Genomic DNA, 23,579 nt, shown 5'->3' with positions numbered 1-23,579 from the left:
GAGAGAGAGAGAGAGAGAGAGAGAGAGAGAGAAGAGAGAGAGAGAGAGAGAGAGAGAGGGAGAGAGTAACAAGAGGGCTTGTAAGAAGGGAAAATATATTAGGATGAAATTCCTAGGAGTTTCATCATTCATATGAAAGCAGATTAGCCAGGCTGGGTTTGTTTTGTTTTATTTTGCTTTGGCTTTGGGTTCTGTTGTTGTTGTTTTTCCAGTGGGCTCCCTCATTGCAATTCTCACCAAAGGAAGTTGTCCCTAGAGGAAAGCACCTGACATCTGTCTTTCTGTACCTTTCTAAGGACGTTGGCTTCTTGCCCTAGGCATGAGCCTTTAGGCTACAGCTTTTCGGCCCTCTCCCCATAGACACTGATGAGTCTGGGACCCAGAGGGAGCTGAGGCCTTCAGAAGGACCGCAGAGCTCCCCAGCATTTCCCCTTGCTCTGCTTGCCAGGTTGTGAAGTGAGAGGGATCATCCAGGTGACCTGGCCTGACAAGGCACTCTGACTTAATTGCAAACCTAATGAGCTGCTAAATTGGGATGTTTCTCAAACCTTTCCTTAGTGGCTGAGGATTTTACCCCTCCCCACCTGAGGTTTGCAGAGATGCAATCTCGCTAATTAAAAACGCTTAGAGAGGTTGCACATACCAAAGGTCCCCCTTCACACATACCCAAGGGGGCACACACACACACACACACACACACACACACACACACACACACACACACACACACCTGCCAGCTCTTCTAGGCATATGCACAGAGATGTGGACATGTGCAGACATCAAAGCCACAGCAAGGCAGACTCCCCCACTGAGCCGCCTCCCGACAGATTCCCTACTGGAGCCGGAGACTGGACTCCATTTCCCTGGCAAGTTGGGGCTGGACATCTGTCTCTATGGCTCTGATCCACCCTATTGATCTCAGTGCCTCCAAATCTATCAGAAGCAGGCAACTATTTCACAAGCCTGAGTCTAGTTCTTTTTGTTTGTTTTTTTCCCCCTACTAAACTACAAACCATTAATGTGCCTTTTCCCCATTGGGTGGGGCTCCTGGGCAGAGTACTAGGAGTTAGTACGGCGGATTTCTCTCTGTGGCTCACTCATGGATGTTTTTCTTGACAGACATTGATTGAGTCAAGGCTTCTCTGAGGCTGCATCCTCATCTGCATCCTGTCTGTCTGACCTGGATCTTAGGAGCTTAAATAAGAAAGTCTGAAAGCACCTGAGTTTTTCAGATGAAAAGGGTTCTTATGGGAGGAGAAGTAAGGGAGTAAGGAAGGCCTGCACTCAAATTCTACTCCAGAAAAAGACTAGCTGTGTGACCCTGGGCCAGTCAGTTAACCTCTCTGTGGTCCCAGGCAATTCATTAAGACTCCAAGTTACAGGAGTTGCCAGTCTCTGTCAGTGGAAGGGTTTTCCACCCTGGAATCTGGTTCTCCATACTGACAAAATCACAGGTCTAAACCCCAAGAAGTAAAATAAAAAGACAAGGTATTGATCTATATTAGTGAAAAAAGTTCTTCCCACGGAGTACTGATGAAATAACAGGTCAGCTCCAGAGATAGAAAAGACAGACAGACAGACAGATACATATGTAAATACCAAAACATACATACATACATACCCACCAATACATATCACATATGTATGCAGATATCTATATATAATGTATGTATGTATATGCGTACATATACATAAATACATATACACACACCTATGTGATCATTATTTTTTGTCTTTTTCTTTTCTCTTCCCCAGTCTCATCCCAATGGACTCCCTCTTCTTACTTTCTTCTCATTGAGTTCAATTTCCCTTCACTCTCCCTTTCTTTCCGAGAAACTTATAGGTACAACTTATTTTTACTTTCATTGGGAGCAGAACTGTGAAATAAATAGCCTACCATTGTGAGAAGGCCTGTCTTCTCATGCAAATTATAACTATGGAAACTTTTTTTGGTGCACAATTAGCATAATTAGTGGAAGCTTTCTGTAATTATATACTGCCAGCTTAACAGATAATAGTGTCTCTCCTCTTAGCCAGAGATCTATGCATTGTGATTGTCTGATGAAGGAGAAGGGGGTAAGGTCAATTTCTCCCCAAACCTTGTGCCTCCAGTCCGGAAAGGCCAGTTCTCAACCCCTGGGGGTCCATAACCAATTCTTCAGAAAAATACCACACCACAATCCCCAACGATGAATGGGAGCCAACCCTGGCCCAGAGAGACCTCCCTGAAGATCACCTGGTATCCCTGATCCAGAGCCCTAGGGTGGCCTTGACAATTCTATAAAGAAGTCAGCTTAGGGTCTTGGAGTCACAATTTGCAGGGAATACCTGACAACCTTAAATAATTTTCAGGGACCCAGACCATGGGGAAATGACAGGTTATATGGGTACTGAGGAGACAGCCAATGTTTGGAATCAATGGATTTGATTACTTTTCTCCTTTGAGGTCCCTGAACAGCCTAAATGGAAGAATTCAGTGTCTATCTCTGTCTTGTCTTCTCTCTCTTTCTCCCTCTCTGACTTCTTTTGCTACCTGCCACATTCCATCCCTGCTGAAGGACATCAGTCAGACCCACCCTACCTGATCCAATCAGAAGACTGGACAGCCAGCTGGCACATGATCAGACGATGTCGGCTAGACACCAGGCCCTGGGAAAGGAACAAAGCAATCATTAAAAAGCTGCCCTATTAATCAATCAACCAAATGCTTCACTTAGCCACAGTGCTAAATGCTACGAATACAAAGAAGAGGTTAAAAAAAAAAGTCCCTGTTCTCAAGGGGCTTACATTCTGATGGGGAAGAAGCATGTACTTAAGTTGGTACCTGCAAGATACATAGAGAATAGGAAGGTAACCTGAGAGGGGAAGGCATTAGCATCTACCAGAGACTTGGAAAAGGCATCCTGCAGAGAGGGGCATCTGAGCTGAGTCTTGAAGGAAGCCAGGTATTCAAGGTAAGGAAAGAGCATTCTGGGCATAGGGGACATGTCCTACCCTTGTGCTATTTCCTCCAGAGCTCTCCTACTCGCCTTTCCCAAAATATAAGGCCTCACAGATTATTATATTTGCTCCCAAATCATGTCAATCAAGAGGACAATCTTCCTGGACTAAGGATTTTGTTGAACTTCCACTATCAGCAACATCCATTCATTTGTACACCCTCATCGAGCCTAGAATAGGAGTGAAATTAGAAAAAAGCAAAGAAAATCCAGAAGATTACCTATCCCTTGGACAAAAGCCCCAGAATTCCACCCCTTTAGTCAATATTTATTCAGCAAATATACTCTGTACCCAACACAAAGATGATGTCCTACCAACAAACACTGCTTTGTCCCCCAGTTCAATCTGGGCCATTGTCTGCCTCTGCATCAGACCGATCAGATGGTGACAATGGAATTGGAAGGGAGAAGGGAACCAGAGAGGAGGAGCATCACGAGAGCTCAAAGGACTCTCAGTTTTACTCCTTAAAAAAAAACACCCTGAAATTTTTCTTGGGACATACAGCAGGGAAGAACAGAAATATGCCTCCTAAAGTGGGTTTTAGGAAAGCAGGGGCCCAACCCCCAGAGCTTTCACATCTGCAGAGAGGAAGCTAACCCTTATACTGCTGGCTCTCCCCCAAAACTGTTGTGTTTGCCTCAGGTTTGGAAGCCACCCCAACTTCTGCTCACCAGGTGCACTGGGCCCTCATCTAATTAGGACTGACTCAGTTTGGCACCGTGAAGCCGACACCTCATCTCCAAGAGGGGTTGGCATCTGCTTTCTCCCAGCTGGCCCCATTACCCTTTCAATCAGGTTCTACTGCAGTTCAGAGATGAGGACTGTTTTTACTCTTCACAAAACCTTAATTATTGTGCCAGCTTTTTCTGTTAGAGGCAGAGCAAGAGAAACAGGCCAAAGGAGATAGAACTCACCTGTTTTCCATAGGAGTCATGGACAGGAGAAACAATTCCACCAATCACAATAAACCTTCCAGTCTTGTGCAAATAATCCCTGGCTCTTTCTAAAGAAGAGAAAAGGTGATTGCAATGGAAAGAAATACTTTTGGCTCCTAGAGTCCAAGAATCATTATATTTTCCTCTTTTAAAACATAATATTCCAATATGTTGAATACAATTTTTACGATTTCAGCACTTATCACAGTGCCTGGCACATAGAAGGTGCTTAATAAATGTTTATTGATTATTATTAGTTATTGATGATTCAAAAAGGTTAGAGATCAGGGTTTCTAGTCCCCCAAGCAAAGGAATTTGGAACCAACAGTGATTAAAGGTATCTTTAAGGTATTCTATTAGGGGAATGCGCAGCTAAGTGGCACAGCAGATAGAGCACCAGACCTGGAGTCAAGAAGACCTGAGTTCAAATCTGGTCTCAGACACTTACTAGCTGTGTGATCCTGGGTAAGTCACTTAAGCCTATTTGCCTCAGTTTTCTCATCTGTAAAATAAACTGGAGAAGGAAATGGAAAACCACTCCAGTATCTCTGCCAAGAAAATCCCAAATGGGGTCATGATGATTTGGATATGACTGAACAACAAAATTATGGGAACATGTTGCAGCTCAGAGGAAATTTAATAGAGGTATCTATTTAAAAATTGTTAGTCTGTGCTATTGAAAGTTATCTTGTTATTGCTTAAAATCTTGTTTAACAGAGTGACCAAAAAACCCCATCTTAAGCATGAAAGAGACATTGATTGCTCAACATGGAATTACATAGATGAGAAAACTCACCAAAAACAAATTTTAAAGGGCTTTCTATGTAATTCTATGTAACTGTGTAATAGTTAATAGTCAAAAAGGAAAACCACTATTTTTGCAGTTTGGTAAATAAAATTAAAAAGAATCTTGCAATATCCCAAAGGAAATCTAGTTTACTCTTCCACTTTCCCTTCAACTCCATACCAATTCATCATCTATCTGCAATGCCTATCCATATACTGGTAGATGGAGTCTATTGTTATCCAAGGTCTGACACTCTATCCACAGCTCTACCTAGGTGAATTATTAAATTCAGAATTTTAAAAAATAAAATAAAAAACAAAAAGGAAATAAAGGACACTTCTCAGGTTCACTTCAGGCTCCAAATGGTAAAAGTTGAAGTACTTCCTAGAAATATGACAAACTTAGATGAAATATTTTGTCCCAGAGCTCTGACAGCCAATGAGGGCATACTTCCTCCTTGAATATTATGCTTCCATGTTTTCTATCTGTCAACCATCTTCCCTTTGTGTCCAAAGGCATGAGACAGATCCCCAAAGCCACAATCCCCTTTTCCCCACCAGCTTGAGGGGTTGGGACGTCTAGAGGGTGGGCTGCTCCTGCCCAGTGCTGATGCTTCCAAAATGCCAGTCCTATTGTCTCCTTTCTGTCAATAGAGAGAATTCCCCCAAATGAATTTGCTCCAGGCACAGTTTTGACTGGTTTAGGGCTCTGGTCCTTCCCAAGCCTTTTATGACAAGGACCCTTTGTGACATGGGGAAACTTCACAGACCTCAAAGAATAATAGAAATTCAGAAACGGATCTAATAGATCATCAAATCCACCTTGCACCTGAACAGGAATCTCTTCCACAATCTCCTCACAGAGTGGCTATTCAGTCTTTTCTCCATAACCTTTAGTGATGGGGAACTCACTCCCTCTAGAGGTCTACAAATACTTCAGAATTATATCAAAGCATATCCAGAAAGTTTCCCCTTTCCTTGCAACAGATCTATTTCTTCCCCAAGGAGAAAAGCTAAAAGAGGAAGATAGTAAATTTCCAATTTCCTAAAAGAGGAAGATGCAGATTCTATTTCTTGACCTCTATGAACAAAACATGGTTTCCCAAGGACAAGGTCCAGTGTGCCAGAATCACAGAATACATGGAAAAGAATAAGATGAGAATTGGCTGAAAAGTTAGGCAAACTCCAAAAAATACATACAAATAAACACTACACATATGTTAACATAAAGTAGAGGTCTTAATATGGCTTTGGTCTTTAAGGAGATAGTAAGGCAGAGTGAAAGTGACACAGAGTAGTAGTAAAAATTTTAGAAAAAATGCTGGAAGAGGTATAACAAATACCAAAAAAGATCCTGACAGACTAGAAAATTGGGCTGAATCAAATAATACCAAATATTGTTGTTGTTTTGTTATGTCCAATTTCTTGTGACCCCAAGGACTATGGAGTTTTCTTGGCAAAGATACTGGAGTGGTTTGCTGTTTCCTTCTCTAGCAGATTAAGGCAAATAGGGTTAAATGACTTTCCCAAGGTCACACAGCTGAGTGTTTGAAGATGGATATGAATTCAGGTCTTCCTGACTTCAGACCTAGTGCTCTATCCAGAACCATCTAGCTGCCTCAAACATGAAATATAATGGGGATAAACATAGAAATCAGTTTCATAAGTGAAAGAAGGGAGAGGAATAGCTAGATAGCAGTTGATCTGAAAAAAGATTTGGAAGTTTCACTGGACTCAATGAGTCAATAGTGTGACAGGGCAGTGGGAAAAACTAATTTAATCTTGGGATGTATCAAAAGATGGAGGTGATAGCCTTACTGTATTCTGCCCTAGTCAGACCACATCTGGAGTATTGTGTTCAGGGCCATGTACCATATGTTCCAAAGGGCATTGAGAGGCTGGAAGCATCCAGAAATGAGAAACCAGGATGGTGAAAGCCCTTGGGCTGATACCACATGAGAATCAGTTGAAGGAAGTGGTTATGTCTAGACTAGAGAAGAGAAGATATAAGTAGGGCATCAAAGCTATATGCAAGGATTTGAAGGCATATCACATGACAGAAATTCCATTTGGCCCCAGAAAGCAGAACTAAAAACAGTAGGTAGAAGATGCAAAGGGGCAAATTTAACCTTTTGTTTTTCAGGAGTTTATCCCTAAGTGGATGGACTGCCTTGGGAGGTAGTGTGCTATCCCTTACTGGGGATCTTTAGGCAGTGGATGAACTTGTGGTCTATGATGTAGAACAGACTCTTCTATAGCATGAAGACCAGACGACCACTAAAGTCTCTTCTGATTCTGAAATTCTGTGATTCTGGGTATCAGAATCAGCCTGGCTGAACAAATTGTGACATGTTAATGCAATAGAATATTGTTGCTCTGGAAGAAAAGATAAATAGGAGGAATTCAGAGAAACAGAGGAAGACTCATATGCAGAACAAAATAACCAGAATTATATATAATTAACAATATTATATTATAATATTTATATATAACATATTATGTATATATTGTATATTATTAACAATATCATATAATAATAACATTAACAATAATAATGTAAATGAAAACAGCACTAAACTGTAGCCAACTCAGATCAAATGGAATGACCTTTCTCGGTCTGGAAGAATAGATGATGAAATGCATTTTTCTTTGTTCTTTCTGAGAGATTTCAGATTACAAGTGTGGAATGTTGTATATGATGGCAGGCAATTGTTTTGTTGGATAGCTTAGTTTAATTATTTTTCTTTGCTGCCAGGGAAGGTTCAGTGGTGACAAGAGGGGTGTGGGGGGGGGGTCAGGGATGGAGGTGGGGGAATCCCAGAGAAATGACTTAGAAAGCATGAATAACTTTTTAAATAGCACAATGCTTGACCAAAAGTAGAAAAGGCTGTGTCTTTTATTGTTTATTTGCTTCATTTCCTCTTAAAAGAAATTCTGAATGCACAAAACATAAAGATAGGGGAGAAATTACTTTTTTATATATATTATACAAAGTGGGGTCAATGGTTTGTTTGCCAGCTAAGAAGGATCTTGGAATTATTCCTCCCTACTGTCACAACTGACTGAGTTCCTGTTTTTTGTTTTGTGATCTTTGTTTGGGAGTAGCCCCTGCAGGGTGTGGGGTATCCCTAAAGTAGGGGCTTCCCAGGACATTTCCATAAGTCTTTTTGAAAGTTATGGAATGGCAGAGGTTGCCTCTGGTTCTGCATGGGAGTGGGGAGTAGCATTGATTAAAATTAAACAGAATGCTGGCTTCCAAGTCTGTGTCTTCTTCATGCTTGTCAATTCTAGAGTGGGGAAGAAGCCAACTTCATTCTTTTTTTTAATGTTCAAGTCTGAGTCACTTCCTGGGTGGTCGAACTACTTTATTCTTCTCGTCTAAATGAAGAGGACCCCAAGGCCTTCAGCTGAGCTGCACTGATTTGCCCAAGCTCTTCTCCAGGCAGAAATTCAAACTCACAGTTTAGGAAGGACTGTGGATCCAAGGAAATGTAGCTTCCTGTCAAACTGTGCTAGGATATGATCAGTACAGCCTGCCTAAGGATGAGAGAACACCAAGGGGCTGTCCATTTATAAAAATGAGTAAGACAGACATGTCCTGTCTGCCTCCTGGCAACACGGTGAGCTTGGCTGCCACTTGGAATCAACTCTTTCCTTCTAGAGAGTTATTGGAGGCAGCACTGTAGCTGACACATAAGAACTAACTCAATTTTTTCTTTTCAGTGGGAATTAAGAATGACCCCTTCCGAGTCCATTCACTGCTGGAGTTCAATTCTCTCTTTGATTTTCATTATTTGTGGAAAATGGTCAGGTTTAGATCTGCAAACATTCTAAGTTACAGGGAAATTAAGCCCCAGAAAATTAAAGGAAACAGCACAGTAGCCAAAGAGACTAAATGAGTCTGGGCAAGGTTAGCTCAGCCAATGGGGGTTAGAGTGGAGAAATCCCTATGGTTTTCTTGCCAGGCTGAGCACTCATTTATTCATTCACTCGTTTTACAACAAATTTTATTGTAGCTACCATGTCCAAAGTTCTCTGCTAGACATTATGGGGAATAATGATAATAGGGAGAGGAACAAAATCCATGATTTCTATGATACGTAGGGAATTCTGGAATGAGGAAACTCCTTCTATCAATGCCAATTGGTACCTTCTCCAAGACTCAAATGCTTTAAGAGTTGACTGAAGTACTGAGAAGTGACCTACCCAGAGTCACAAGGCCTCACATAAGATGTCTCAAAGGGAGGATTTGAACCCTGACTCTGAAGGCAGCTCAGGATCCATTGTACCACTGCCACTTCTCCATGATGCTAATCATGGCTCCCATTTCTATAGTACCTCAAGGTCTCCAAAGCACTTTGCACCCAACATTTACCCTTAAACTTGGCCTACTATCTTAGAAGAGTATGTTGTTGATTCCTGATCTGTTCTACAGTGCCTCATAATTACCAACACTAACTGTCACCAAGCATACTTTGGAGTCCATGAACACACTTTATTTTCCTAAATTATTCAAACAGGAAATAACGAGGAGGAGGAAGTGGGAAGATCACTGAGCAAGACATAACTATGATATAAAAACAAAAGGGATTTTTTTTTTTGTGAGGCAGTTGGGGTTAAGTGACTTGCCCAGAGTCACATAGCTAAAAAGTGTTATGTGTCTAATTCACTTGCAAGGCCAGATTTGAACTCAGGTCCTCCTGATTCCAGGGCCAGTGCTCTATACACTGTGCCACCTAGCTACCCAACAAAAGGAATTTTTAAAACTTAAAAGAATAAAAACAAAGATGGGGAAAGGAAAAAACAGCTCAACACTTGCAACATTTCTTCTCCAGATAAAAAAATTCACAGCTCTTGCAAATCCCACATACCATATAAATTTTTACAAACACATTCCCACACAGTACATAATGTAACATGTACAATATTTATGTAAAGTAAATTCACATATTCTTCATCACTTGATGGTGATCCTCCCCAGGATGCTACCCCGTCCCAGAAGCTGCCTACCTTCCACATAGGTGACATCCATTATCAAAGGTGTATCATATGCTATCTTATTCACTGGCCAAATAGCCAGGCACTTCTGCAGTAACTTTCTCCCACCTCTGAATGTTCTGTCTCTTATCATTTATGGCAGAGAAGCTGTTTTTTAAACACATTCACTAGTAGCCTAAGTTTTGTGCCTGTGGCTGCCTGAGGGCTATTGGAGTCAGGAGGTAGGGATGTGTAGACTGAGGAAGTGAAGACTTAGGGAAGATGGCTTTCTTCAGATAGTTGTAGGGCTGTCATATAGAACAGGGATTAGATTTACTCTGAGTGGACCAAGAACGCAGACACAGGTAGGATCTGTAGATTTTAAAAGCACTGGACCTGCTGCTTGCTAGTTGAGTGATATGCAAATCATTTCCATTTTCTGGGGAACCATTTCCTTTTTTTGTCAAATGAAAAGGGTTGGATTAATCATCTCTAAAGGTTCCTTCTGGCCAAAAATCAGCGCTCAAATCTGACCTTCTGCAAGAAGTCTTTTCTGGTCCCGCTTCTAATCCACTCCTGGAGCCTTCCCTTTGAGATTATCTTTCATCCAAGGGCCATCTCCAGTCGTCCTGATCTATGTCTTGCCACTGGACCCAGATGGCTCCAGAGGAGAAAGTGAGGCTGGTGACTTTACACAGCCCTCCCTCACTTAAATCTAATTCACTTGCAAGTCATGGCATCAACTTCCTGATGTTATGGTCCTTTTCAAGAATGAAAGACGAACAGCAAGCAAGCAATCTTTCATCTACTTTGAAAGTATCTTGATTGTAAAAATTTTTGCATGAAATCTCCCCAATTAGAATGTAAGCTCCTTGAGGGCAGGGGTCATGCTTTGGTCTTTCTTTGTACCCCTAGAACTCAACACAGTACCTGGCACAGGGTAAACATTTAATAAATACTTGTTGACCATCTCGTGATGGCCAGACTAGACCAGGTGTAGTGGGTGTAGTGAGCTCAGCACAAATCTAGCTCTTTAGACAATGGACTGGTTAACTCATCCTTATGGATGCAAGACTGTCTTCATTGATATTATCTTTGCTTCCCATCAGTCATGCACATGAGTTGACATGAGGACAGCCAGTTTGTACCTTCCTTCACATGGCCCTCTTCCTGGCATAGGGCTGACTTAAATTCGGGTTTACTTTGTGAGAGTTTGCAAAATAGTCTCTTGAGGGTGAGAGTGAGGGATAGATAGGGCATGACTGCAGAACTGGCCTTCTGAGTCAGAAGACTGTCAGAACACTGACTGGCTTGGGTAGGGATTATGTGAAACCTCCCATTTACTATGCCCGTGTTCTAACCAGCTGAGCTATCCCAGCCTCGAGACCACATCCCACCCAACTCTCTGTACTTTCAGTGCATCCACTCGCTATAACATCACCCTCTTTATGTTAGATTTTCTGAATTTCCCAGAAAGAGAAAGAAATGCCTCCTGGATTTCCTCCCAATTGTCCCCCTGCTGCTGTTAGTAACACCAAACAGATAATTAGGGAGAAAACAGAGTGGCACATTAATTTTCTCATTACTGCAGATCACATGGGCCATCACCTGTCCCTAGCTTGAGAGAATTTGGCTCTCTTTGTCTTAGCAGCTGGGGGATGATTTATGACCTTCAGTTGCACAACTGTCACTTTTGACAGACCTCTCAGAGGATGGGAAGTGAGGAAAATCAATCAGAGTAGCTCTCTCCAGGAAAAAATGTCACCCCCTCCCCTCCAAACCTTTCCCAATGGGCCTTAGCCCTCCACAGAGCTCATCCATTGTGACAAGAAGATTTGCTATTTGGAGTTCCAGAATACTGAAATGGGAAAGAAAGAAAGAAAGAAAGAAAGAAAGAAAGAAAGAAAGAAAGAAAGAAAGAAAGAAAGAAAGAAAGAAAGAAAGAAAGAAAGAAAGAAAGAAAGAAGAAAGAAAGAAAGAAAGAAAGAAAAAAAGAAAGAAAGAAAGAAGAAAGAAAGAAAGAAAGAAAGAAAGAAAGAAAGAAAAGAAAGAAAGAAAGAAAAAGAAAGAAAGAAAGAAAGAAAGAAAGAAAGAAAGAAAGAAAGAAAGAAAGAATGTGTTTTTCCTCATAGACTTGTTAAATATTTGAGTTGATCATTTTAGAAGCCAACAAACTGTAACCAAGTTTGAATAAGTAGGTGGGTTTGTGGATGGATGGTTGGGTGCAGAATGGGGTAGAGGAAGGGACAGAATGATAAGAAAATCTTCTGTAGCTTCCTTGCATCACAGAATGTGTGCCAGTCTCTGGTGGTGGCTTTATCTCGATTTTAAATGCCTTATTTAGAAGCTCATTATTAAAAAAAAAAAAAAAACTAACCTCCTTTTGAGCTAAAGTTCATCACAACATATCTACCCCCAAAGAGATTAAAGACAGAGAAGCTCCCACTTTTACCAAAATCTTTATAGCACCATTTTTTCTGGCAGCAAAAACCAGGAAGCAAAGTGAATATCCATTGGTTGGGAATGGCCAAAAATCTATGATACATGAATGTAAATAGAAACAACAAATGTGAGGAATTCAGAGAAACATGGGAAGACCTGAACGAATTGATATGGAACAGAGAGAATGAAATCCACAATGCCTACAACGATGTAAATGAAAAGAAGCTGTTAAGTCAACAAACATTTATTCAGTGCTTACTACATGCTCCAGCATTTATAATGATCGGTCTTGGTCCTAGAGAACAAACGATGAAATACGATTCTCTCTCTTTAATAGAGGTATGGCCTATGAGTGCAGAATGTTCCATATGCTGTCAGAAAAGGTTACTCTATGATTGTTTGCTTAATTGTCTTTCTTTGTTATAAGGAAGGCTCACTGAGTTTTTGGTGGGGAGGGAATCAGAAATCAGGAAATGGCTGTCTTGTAAACAAAAGGCATCAATAAAGCTTATTTAAACAAAATTCACCACGTCAGAGATTTCTTCCTAAGAGAGGAATTGAGATTTCTTAATATGATACATATGGGAAATGGGTAATATCCCCATGTGTGCGTATGAGTAAATGCCTACAGGAATATGAGAAACCCAATTTTTGTTTACAGAAATGGAGCAGTAATCCAATGGCCATAACGCTAGCTTTGTTTCTGGTGGATATTTTCCTTTTAAAGGCTGTCACAGACAAGTCTGCTTGCACTAGTTCTTCGTTCTCTAGACATTTTTTTTTCTCTTCTGAGAATCCATGGAAATATCGTAATGGAACCCCACAGGGTCCCCCAGAGTAAGATGGTTCCATTATGTTTCCCTAGATAATCTGAGTGCAAGCAGGGAGCAGGGAATTAGATTGCCAAAAGAATTCCAATCTGACTCATTTCAGGCTTCGATATAAATATTGGAAAGGTGATTTAAAAAACAATCTTATTTCCACCTCACTAACCTTTCTTTAAGGACTCATAACTAAATAACAACAAACTTTTCAAGGGCATTGTAGAAACTGTGGACATATCGCTGTAGGTTGCAAAAATTTAGTACCTATCAAATATCCAGAAAGACATGATTGTAGGACCAAATAATAAACCAGGAGCTTGCTATCTTTCATAAACTAAGAAGCAATGAATCCCCATTCCAGACCTCAATATCTCCTTGGGAATTCACTATTTAAGCTATCATAAAACTAGAGCATTATCACAGATAAAATTATTATCCATGATCACTCCACAAAAGAATACTGTCCTATAAAATGTATGAATATTTTAATAGATGTTATTACGCAGAATACTCATATCCTCCAAACCACATGGGAAGAAAAACTTTCAAAACATAGAGACCTACTGGAAGAAACAATACCACGTGGGAATAGGAAGAAGTACATATCATCCCTGTCACACTGTTGTCCCCCAAGATGCTTTCAGCGAGTCTAGAGAAAATGGGCCTGCATTCCAATATTTTATTCAGTCACAAAAATCAATCATTGTGTCTGCCTGCGCAGTAGTTTACATAACACTAAGCATAGAAGAAGAAGATAGTGTCTTGAACCCAGACCATTTCTATCTGAAGTGCGTAAAACAGAAAGATGAGAATAATGACATGATGATGATAATGATATCTATTAATACTCCAACATTCACAAAGTACTTTGTATACATATTATCTCATCAAATAGGTACTACAGGTATTATTATCCCCAAACTGCAGATGAGGAAACTGAGGCTTAGAAAGCTTAAATGATTTTCCCATTACCACATAGCTAATAAGTGGCAGGGGGTAGGATTGGAACCCAGGACTTCTTGACTCCAAGTTCTGTTTCCATTCCTCTGCACTGTATTGTCTTTCTGAAACTAAACCAGCAACACACAACACCCTTAGAAAATAACATAGTAGACACTGTTCAGGTTAAGGCACTTATCCTGTTCTAGGCAAGCACACAACCTTTCGGAGGGGGGAGGGAGGCTGATGATTTAGATGGGGAAGAGATCTACAGTTTGCCAAGCAAAGTGGGAGTATCCAGAGGAAGAAATTCAATTTTGTTAGCACTTTATGGTCACCCATCGTCATTCTTCAAGCCTTAATTATCCTACCCTCCCTGGAAAAGAGCCAGCCATACTCACATGATTCTTGCCCATCTCTTTGTGGGTGAGCCCATTTCTAGAGACTAAGATTCTACAGTAATAATTCATTCTCAAGCTCCCTGTCTCTTCAACAAGAGGCTGGTGAGAAGTTCTGATTAACTTTAGGAAAGTCAAGATGAAGAAGGACAGATAGGTGACTGCCAACCTGTTTTAAAACTACAGCTGAGTTGCAGAGGGTGTATATGATGAATGGGAAAGCGCTTCAAATGCAGGAGATGTCATCTTTGTCCCCTGCTTTCCGGTGTTGATGGAGCTAGAGATTGAACACATTTGTGATGTGGTAAATAGAGCTGTTTCAAGTAATTTCATTTATCTTCAGGAATCCACCAGAGTGTATGGTGACATATCTAGGCTATGAACACCTGTCTGTCTTATTGTGAAGCCTTCTTTTACTGAATTGACGTAATGTAATAATCAGAGAGGTCATCAGTATCTCACGGATGCCTTTGAGGACCCAGGCACAAAACACTCAGAGATTACACATGTACATTTATACCGGAGCTGTAAATAGGGTGGAGACACAGGGCTTTGCCCCAAAGTGGAAAAATTAGAGGAGACCAGCAACACCTTCCCATAGCTTGATTCTTCCCCTACTCACCTAACTCATGGTGGTCTTATTCAGGGAATATTTCCTTTTGCTTTAGCAGTGAAGAAATCTCTGACTGCCCTGGGGTAGGCTCCCTTTTTGGGGGGTCTCTATTCCCACCCCACCCTGCAAACAGCAAATAAGTATAGTGGTTTATAGGCTGACTGGCCCTCCTTTCCATCTTGTTATTAAGAACAAAATTTTCTGATTATGGCTCCAGTGTTCACATATAGTCTACTTTCTTTTAACTATTTTAACAGAGGGAGATAATACAAAGATGAGACAATGTTGGAAAGATGGTATTGGGAAAAGTCAGTCTGGAGGAGGGCATGTGAGTTTGTTGAAAACATTCCTAGACGTTGTACACAATAACAGCCACGTTGTGCAATGACTAATATTGATAAACTTAACCCTTCCCAGAAATACAAGGATCCAAGACATCTCCAAAGGCCTCGTGATAAAAAATGCTATCTGCATCCAAAGAAAGAACTATGGAGTTTGAATGCAGATCGAAGCATACTATTTACTATTTTTTTTCTTCTGTTGAATTTTGTTTCCTCTTTCTGGTGGTTCCTCTTATTGGTTCTAATTCATACTTACAACATCACTAATGTGAAAATACATTTAATAGGAATGTATATGTATAGCCTATATCAGATTGTGCACCATCTTGGGGAGGGTGGTGGGGAAGGGTAGAAAAATTTTAAACTCAAAAGCATATGGAAGTGATTGTTAATAAATCCAAATGAATTAATTTGAAAAAAATAAAACATTTGTAGGAGTAACTAGAAAATAATAAATCACATCTATGAAGCTGAATCAAAGACTTGATAAGGGAAACCCCAATTCAAGCTTGATGAAATGGAAGAATGTAAGGGACAGGTAACATAGACAAAGAGATGTAAGAGCTCACCTCTTTCAGATTTTGGCTTTGAAGTTCACGTGTAAGGGGCAGGATAGACCAAGACAAGGAGCCAGCCCCAGTTCTCTTTTTTTCATCTACTCACAGACCAGGGGCAAATGGGAGAGACAGAGAGCTTAAAATCTGAGTAGCCAATCTTGCTGAGAATTGAACTGTAGAATTAGTTGAAAAAAGAACCCATCTTTTAGGGATGTGCTTCTTCGAAAGTACATAAAGTGGAAGAACGGATTTATCTCTCTCCTCTCTCTCCCCCATCAGCAATACGGTTTTGTAGCAGAAGCACATGGTGTTATCCCATGGAGCCACGTCCAGCTGCACAGTCCAGCTGGCAAGAGAAGTCAAGAGACCAGTGCCTGTCCCTGGTCCTAAGACATAGCTTCTGGTACTTTCCCCAAAGCACATAGCAGTACCCCGAGGTGTGTGTGTTGTGGGGGGGATTTTAAAGGGTCTATGTGGCCTTGGATAAGTCTCTTTACTTTATTTCCCTGTTCTGTAAAGTAGGACTGATAATACTTGCCTATAGGTCAGGGGTCTTACCCTAGGTCTGTAAATTTAAAAAAATATATTTATCATTATATTTCAATATAATTGGTTTCCTTTGCAATCCTATGCATTTTATTTCATAAGGATATCTAGCATTTATATGGTGCTTCAAGATTTGCAAAGGACTTTACAAATGTTACCTTATTCCTCACAACAACCCTGGAAGGTAGGTGCTCTTATTATCCCAATTTACAGATGAGGAAACTGAGACTGGCCGAAAGTAATTGACTTGTCTAGGGTCACATAGCTAGTAAGCATCTGAAGCTGGATTTATACTCAAGGCTCCAGGGCCAGTTCTCTATCTACTCTGCCTCCTAGCTGCTTCTGAAAGGCATTTAAAAACATTGTTCTGAGCAGGGGCCATTAGCTTCACTGGACTGCCAAAGGGAGATTCATAACAGACAAAAAACATACAAATGCTCATTGACTGATGGCCGAGGGCAGGAGTGGGTAACCTTTGGCCTCAAGGCTACATGTGACTCTCTAGGTCCTCAAGTGCAGCCCTTTGACTGAATCCAAACTTCTGCTCCTGGACTAGGGGATTTTAAAATCAAATAAAGAGAAGAAAAATTGCTCTGAAAAAGAAAACAATACTATTTGAAAATATGGTATTTCAATAAAATATGGTTACAAAAGATAATCAGAGAATTTTAGAAGAATCACAGAGGTCAAGTTCAACCGCAACTCAAATCCTGATTCCCATCAACAGCCTCCCTAAGGGGACAGCCGGCTAGACAGCCAACGATTACATTCACTTTTTTAGCCCCTATGTCACATTTTCTTTTTATGTTAATTATGCTGTTTTTATGGTACAGGGAATTGTATATTACATAACAGAATTAATCCACTCAATCTTCAATAATTTCTTCTATTTGTTTATTACAGTACATTTTGTATATATTCTGACAATATTTATATATGCACATATTGTCTGCACCTTTAGTATGTAAGTTCCTTGAGGGAAAGGACTGTTTTTACCTTTGTCTTTGCATCCCCAGCACTTAGCATAGTGCCTGGCCCATAGCATGCTCTTAATAAATGCTTTTTGATTAATCGATGGTAACATTTTTGATGACTTATCAGGTTTTAAAAACTGGAAAACCAAGTTCATTTTCCTCAATTTTTTAAAAGTGCCCTTTGAACCTGGAAAGACTTACATGAACTGATGCAGAGTGAAATGAGCAGAACCAGAAGAACATTGTACACAGTAACAGTCACATTGTGGGATGACTGACTTTGATAGACTTGCCTCTTCACAGCAATGCAGGAATCTAAGGCAGCTCCAAAAGACTCAGGATGAAAATCGCAATCCACATCCAGAGAAAGAACTATGGGGTCCAAATGCAGATGGAAGCATACTATCTGCTCTCCTTTTCCTTTGTTGTTTTGTTTTATTGCTTCATTCTCATTCTCAGGGTTCCTCCCATTAGCTCTAATTGTTCTTTACAGCATGACTAACGGTAAAATATGCTTAATATGAATGTATAAGTAGAGCCTATATCAGATTGCACACCGTTGGGAGTGGGGAGGAGAAGGGAGTGGGAGGGAGAGAAAATTAAAAACTCTAAATCTTATGGACTAAACTAAAAATAAATAAATTTATTATCAAGAAAAAAAACCAAAAAAGTGCCCTTTGACATTCTTGACAATTTACTTTTCTTTGTAAATTTTGCAATCTTTAAATCCAATTTTTATAAAGAAACCAGATAACATTTTTATTGATACTGCATTAAACCTATAAATTTAATTTGGGAATTGTCTTTTTTATTATCTTGATCTCACCCATTCATAAACTTGAATGTCCTTCAAGTTAGTTAGCTTTCTCATGTCTGTCATGGCATTTTTATAGATGTCTTTAAAAGGGGCGTGTGTCTAGGCAAATTCATTCCTAAATATTTAATTTCTTTGTGAATAGGTATTTCTTTAAATGTAGTATTTTCTTGGCATGCATTGATAAATTATTAGCATGTCAGTGATTGTTGTGGATCTATGTTGTATCTATATGCTAGCTGAGCTCTTTATCTCAATTTTTGGTTAAGCTGAAATTTTTAGGTATACTATCATTTCATCTTCAAATGTGGTATTTTGATTTTTCCATTTCCCGCTTTAATCTCGCAAATACAGGAATTCTCAATCTGGAGTCTATGAACTTTAAAAAAAAAAGAAATTTAGGTAACTATTTCAATATAATTGTCTCTCTTTGTAATTCTATATATTTTATTTTATGCATCTAAAAACATCATTCTGAGAAGGCAATTTACCAAATTGCCAAAGGGGTCCATAACAGGAAAAAAAAAGCTTAAAAGCCTCTACTCTAATATAGAATATAAGAGCCTTTGCTCTAATATGATAAAGGCAGCTAGTGTACTGGGCCTCGAGTCAGGAAGACTTGAATTCAAGTTTGACCTCAGACACCAGCTATGTAACCCAGAAAGTCACTTGAATCTCTCTTTGCCTCAGTTTTCTCAATTGTAAAATGAAGACAACAATAGTACCTACCTGTCAGGATTGTTGTGAGGATCAAATGAGCTAATAATTATACAGCATTTTGTAAATTTTAAAGCACTATATAAATATTAGCTATAGTTATAATTAATATCTTTTTCTATAAATTACTAACATTTCTAACATTATGAAAATAAACAAGGGCATCTTTGTTTCAAAGAAGCCTGAGTAGATACTTTTATCATGTTGTGGAAAAACTAATTTATTTCTTTCCTCTTTGCCCATATTTTAAAAATTGTAGATGAATTTTGGATTGTATCAAAAGACTTTCCCACACCTATTAATGTGATCATATGAAGTTTTTAAAAATCCTACCATAACATATTATTTTCGTGGCTTTTCTAATATTGAACCAGACCAAGACAATTGTTACAGATCCTTCTTGGTCATGACAGACAATTTAAAAAACATATTGCTGTATTCTATTAGCTAGTATTTGGCTTAGTAGTTTTATATCCATCTTGATCAGGGAAATCAACTTATAGTTTTATTTTCTAGTGTTATCTTTGTAAAATTTCAAAATCAGTACCAAATTTTATCTTCGTTAAAAGTATAGGATAGTCCTCTGCTTTTTCTTGGAATTATATATGTAACACGAGCATTATTTATCCTCTGAAAACTTGACAAAATTTAGTTATTAACCAGTCTGGGCCAGTGTTTTTAGAAGGCTAATTTATAGAATTGCTTTATTTTCTACTCTAAGATCAGTCTATTTACATTACCATTATCTTCTTGTGCAAATATTTGATATTTATATTTTTGTGAATAACCATTAATTTTATTTAAGTACTCTAATTAGCATATAATTATAAATGTTTCCTGATGATATCCTTAATTTCTTTGTGATTATAGCTCTATATTTTCATTTCTAATTTTGGTGATTTGTGTTGTCTCTTTTTTCTTTTGTCCTTTGTTAATGGTTTATAAGGTTTATTGGTCTTTCTCAAAAATCAGTTGTAGGCTTTATTTATTAATTTAATTTATTTTAAAGTTTTCAACTCTATATAATTTGCTCAACTTTATTAGCTTTCTTTTTTTAAACTTCGGTTTGGTTTTTCCTTTGTTTCCTCAGCAGTATCTTTAGCTGCAAATTAATTGAAGTAGTTTCTATTTTTCTCTTATTGCTGTCAGCACTAATTTGTTTGCTCTAAGAATGGTTTTGGCTTCAGCCTATAGATTGTGATATGTTCTATTGGTATTATTGTTAACTTTTTAACATTCTTGTGGGTTTTTGCTTTCTTTTTTAAGTCAATTATTTTATACACACACACACACACACACACATGTTTTTTTTAAAGCTTCCATGTGGGTGTGATCAGGCTTCAACACATTACAAACGAGAAATTACTCAGAAATGTCATAAAGAATATCCTCAAAGAAATGTAAGACTGGGGGAAAAACAGATGGGCTGATCCTATTCCAAGAAAAGGCGATAACTGGCCAACCTGACTATCCCATTAGGTTTGATGCAACATTAGGGAAATTTAAGAAAGGCACTCAGCATATTGGGTGGAAACCCTGTTGCAAAATTGTGGAAGGCCATGAAAGGGAATAGTAAAGGATTAATAAGCTTGAATGGGTTGAATTCAGCAACATTGGAGGAAATACCCACATCAATGACATCATGGATCCATTGGAGCAGCCTAATATCTTTTATTTGTGTTATTTATTTCAAATTTATTGCATCATGATCTAAAAATATACTAGGTTTAAAACCTGCCTTTTTGATATTAAGAACAGCTTCTTTGATAGCATTGATGCACTCAGTTTTGTGGATTGTTCCACTTCTGCTTGGTTAGAATGCACATTTCTTCTTTCTTCCACTTTGTTCTCTTCATGTAGTTGCCATTTCTAGCTTATTAAATAAGCGATTCAGATTTGGAATTTCTTTACTGTTGATCTTTTTACTGGTTGTCATACTCTAAAAACAAAGTATTGAGGTCCTCTTCTATTATTTTTGTAATATTGTTAATATTTCTCAATACTGTTAAACTGTTGAATTATTTGGTGCATATAAATTAAAAAATTTAAGTATTTGTTATGTATTGTTTCTTCAGTGGTCACATAATACCCTTGCCTGCATCTTTTGATGTTTTCTGCTTTGAATTCAACTTTATTTTGATATTCCTATTGCTTTGAAATTATAGTCGTATGACATTTTAAAACAGCCCCTTAATTTTAACATTCAGATTCTTTTGTGTTGAGTTTCCCATAACCAACATTTGATGGATTTTTAAATCCATTCTGCTTTTTTTTATTTTAATAGGGGAGTTCAGACAATTCATAATTACAGTTATAAATGTAAAACTTAGTTTGTCTTTGGGTATTTTTTCTTCCTATTTTTATTCTTAATAGTGATAGCTGACATTTATGTCCGGCTTTATATACATTATTACATTTGGTTCTCACACAAACTCTGTGAGGTGAAGATATCAGTATTATCACCCTCGGTTTATGTATGTGGAAACTAAAGCTCAGTGGTCACACTGTTGGTAAGTATCAAAAGTAGGATTTCTTGAAAAACCATCTGAGGACTTCATTTGAGGAGGCTGGGCCAACCTCTCTGGATGGCAATAGCAGCCCTGGTTAGGCAGTACAGGTGACAGTAGGAGCAAGTGTACTAGGAATTAGTAGTGAATGAAGAGAAATGAACCTAATAGGTATGGCACAGTCTCCTCTATCAGAGGCAGCTAGGGGATGCAGTGAGTCTGGAGTCAGGAAGATCTGAGCTCAAATCTGGCTCTCACACACTTAATAGTCATGTTTGCCGTGTTCGAATCAAAATCATCTTCTAAATCCACTGTCCAATACTATTTTTAGTATGATCCTTATTCTACTATAACTGATCTATATTGGTAGAAGGAATTTCCTCACTGGGAATTCTCTATACCAATTAAATTACAAGTCCAGATCAAAAATATATATGCATAAAAATATATACACTCATACATGCATATATGTGTGTATATAAACTTTGTATATTTGTTAATCATACTATATGTTTGTGTCTCAAATTTATATTTGTATCTCAAATTTGTTTTCATTCAATTACAAACTTTTATATCCCTTAATGCATGACCTTAGCTATAGAGAGTAGCAGACTTAAAGTAAGAATATGTTTGGAGTTTCTGCCTGACTGGGATATTTTCCTATATAGGTTTTTATTGATAAATTCTCTGAGGTCTTGCTGACTTTTTAATGATTATCTTTTGCCTTTGAATGATTATCCTTCGAGATAACGTGCTCTAATGTGCAATTTGAAAAATTCTTACACCTAACTTTGGGCCTTTAAAACTTGCCTATTTTTTCCTCCATATTATTGCTAATGAATATGAGTTATTTTGATAGACACTTCCTTTTCTCTTTTAAAACTGTAAGGATCTCCATTTGTCTTGATAATTTTAAAATGTAATAATAATATATCTAAGAGACTTATATTTCAATTTTTCTGTGTCCTCTGACTTCTTTCACACTTGGCCACTTGGGAAAATTTTCTCTTATTAACTATTCACATGAAGTATAAGTTCCCCTCTTCTCCTCAGGAATCCCAATTATTATGTTTTGAACATCTTGGTCTATGTTCCAAATTTATTACTTTGTACTATAACTCCATTAATTGCTTTAAAAAATTATCACTACCTTTTATTTTCACATTGTCCTTATTTCCCAATACTTTGCTAAAACTGCTATCTAGTTAGTTTATTTGCCCACTATTTAGGATTTTAAAAGTAAATCATTATCTCATTAGCAAATAAGAATGGTTTTCTCTTTACTTGGCCTATCTTTATGCCTTTAAATTCTCTTTCTCTTCTTATTGACATTGCTAGAATTCCTGGAACTATATCACATAATAGCAGGGAACATGGCTTTACTTTACTCCTCTATTTACTGGGAAAGCATCTAATTCGTCCCTGTCGCTTACGATGCTTGCTTTTGACTGTTTATTGCTTTTTAAGATACATTACTCTGGGTATGCTCTTCCACTTTGCTTCCATTATCCATTCATCTTTATTTACCTCCATTTATTTTGCCTTTTGCTACTCCTCTGATGATTTTAGATTTTCTGTGTAGTTTTGTATTTTTTCTAATTATTACTTTATCTCATCCCCTACTTTTTTTCTTGCTAAAGAAGATTCTTGTTTTAATTTTTAAATATATGTATTATCCAGTTTGTTTTATCCTTTGGCATTTCTTCCCTCACTGCCAGAAGTGCTTCAGTATACATTTCTATAAAAACTTTATTCCCTCAATCTTCTATTTTATATAATTTACTGGTTGTGTTAGCCTTTGCTTTGTCTTTGTTCATTAGCTGATAGATTCTTTTCTTGTCCTAGTTTATGGGATTTCTTCATTATTTCTCTTTGTTCTATTTCCTTTCCCCAAATCTGTTCAGGTATAGTAGTATTTCAAGGAGTGGTTGAGGCAGGGCCAGCTGGTAGGGCCTCTGGGTGGCAAGAATCTACAGTTATCAAAATCAAAACTTAAAAAAAAAACCTTGCCATCTGCCTCGTGGGATAAAAATACCAGCCTAACCATTCAAATTCTGGCATTTGGCAAACATACTGAGGTTTCCTAGTTGGGAGTAGGGCCTTAGCAATAGGGATTTCAAGGTGTCAGTGGCTGGGAGTGGGGCCTAAGCTTTAGGAACTAGGAGAGGAACTCAGGGGAATGTCATGGCGAGCATGGCAAGGTCCTTCT

General features: G+C 38.4%; 1 protein-coding gene across 3 annotated transcripts in view; it reads right to left on the bottom strand.

Annotated features, from left to right (window-relative positions):
- NMNAT2 (nicotinamide nucleotide adenylyltransferase 2) overlaps positions 1-23,579 on the bottom strand; it is a 199,728-nt gene that overhangs the window by 46,465 nt on the left and 129,684 nt on the right. For all 3 annotated transcript variants that reach the window (XM_020984374.2, XM_078156457.1, XM_020984375.2), the window contains exons 2-3: positions 3,915-4,003; positions 2,582-2,649 (exon numbers count right to left, since the gene is read on the bottom strand). In XM_020984374.2, coding sequence (XP_020840033.1) covers positions 2,582-2,649; positions 3,915-4,003 — 157 coding nt within the window. The remainder of the gene's footprint in view (positions 1-2,581; positions 2,650-3,914; positions 4,004-23,579) is intronic.

Source organism: Phascolarctos cinereus, unplaced genomic scaffold, assembly GCF_003287225.1.
Source record: "Phascolarctos cinereus isolate Bilbo 61053 unplaced genomic scaffold, phaCin_HiC Scaffold_5;HRSCAF=322, whole genome shotgun sequence".
NCBI classification, from domain to species: Eukaryota; Metazoa; Chordata; class Mammalia; order Diprotodontia; family Phascolarctidae; genus Phascolarctos; species Phascolarctos cinereus.
Note: the sequence above shows the minus strand (reverse complement) of the source record. Positions and strands in the feature narration are given on the sequence as shown.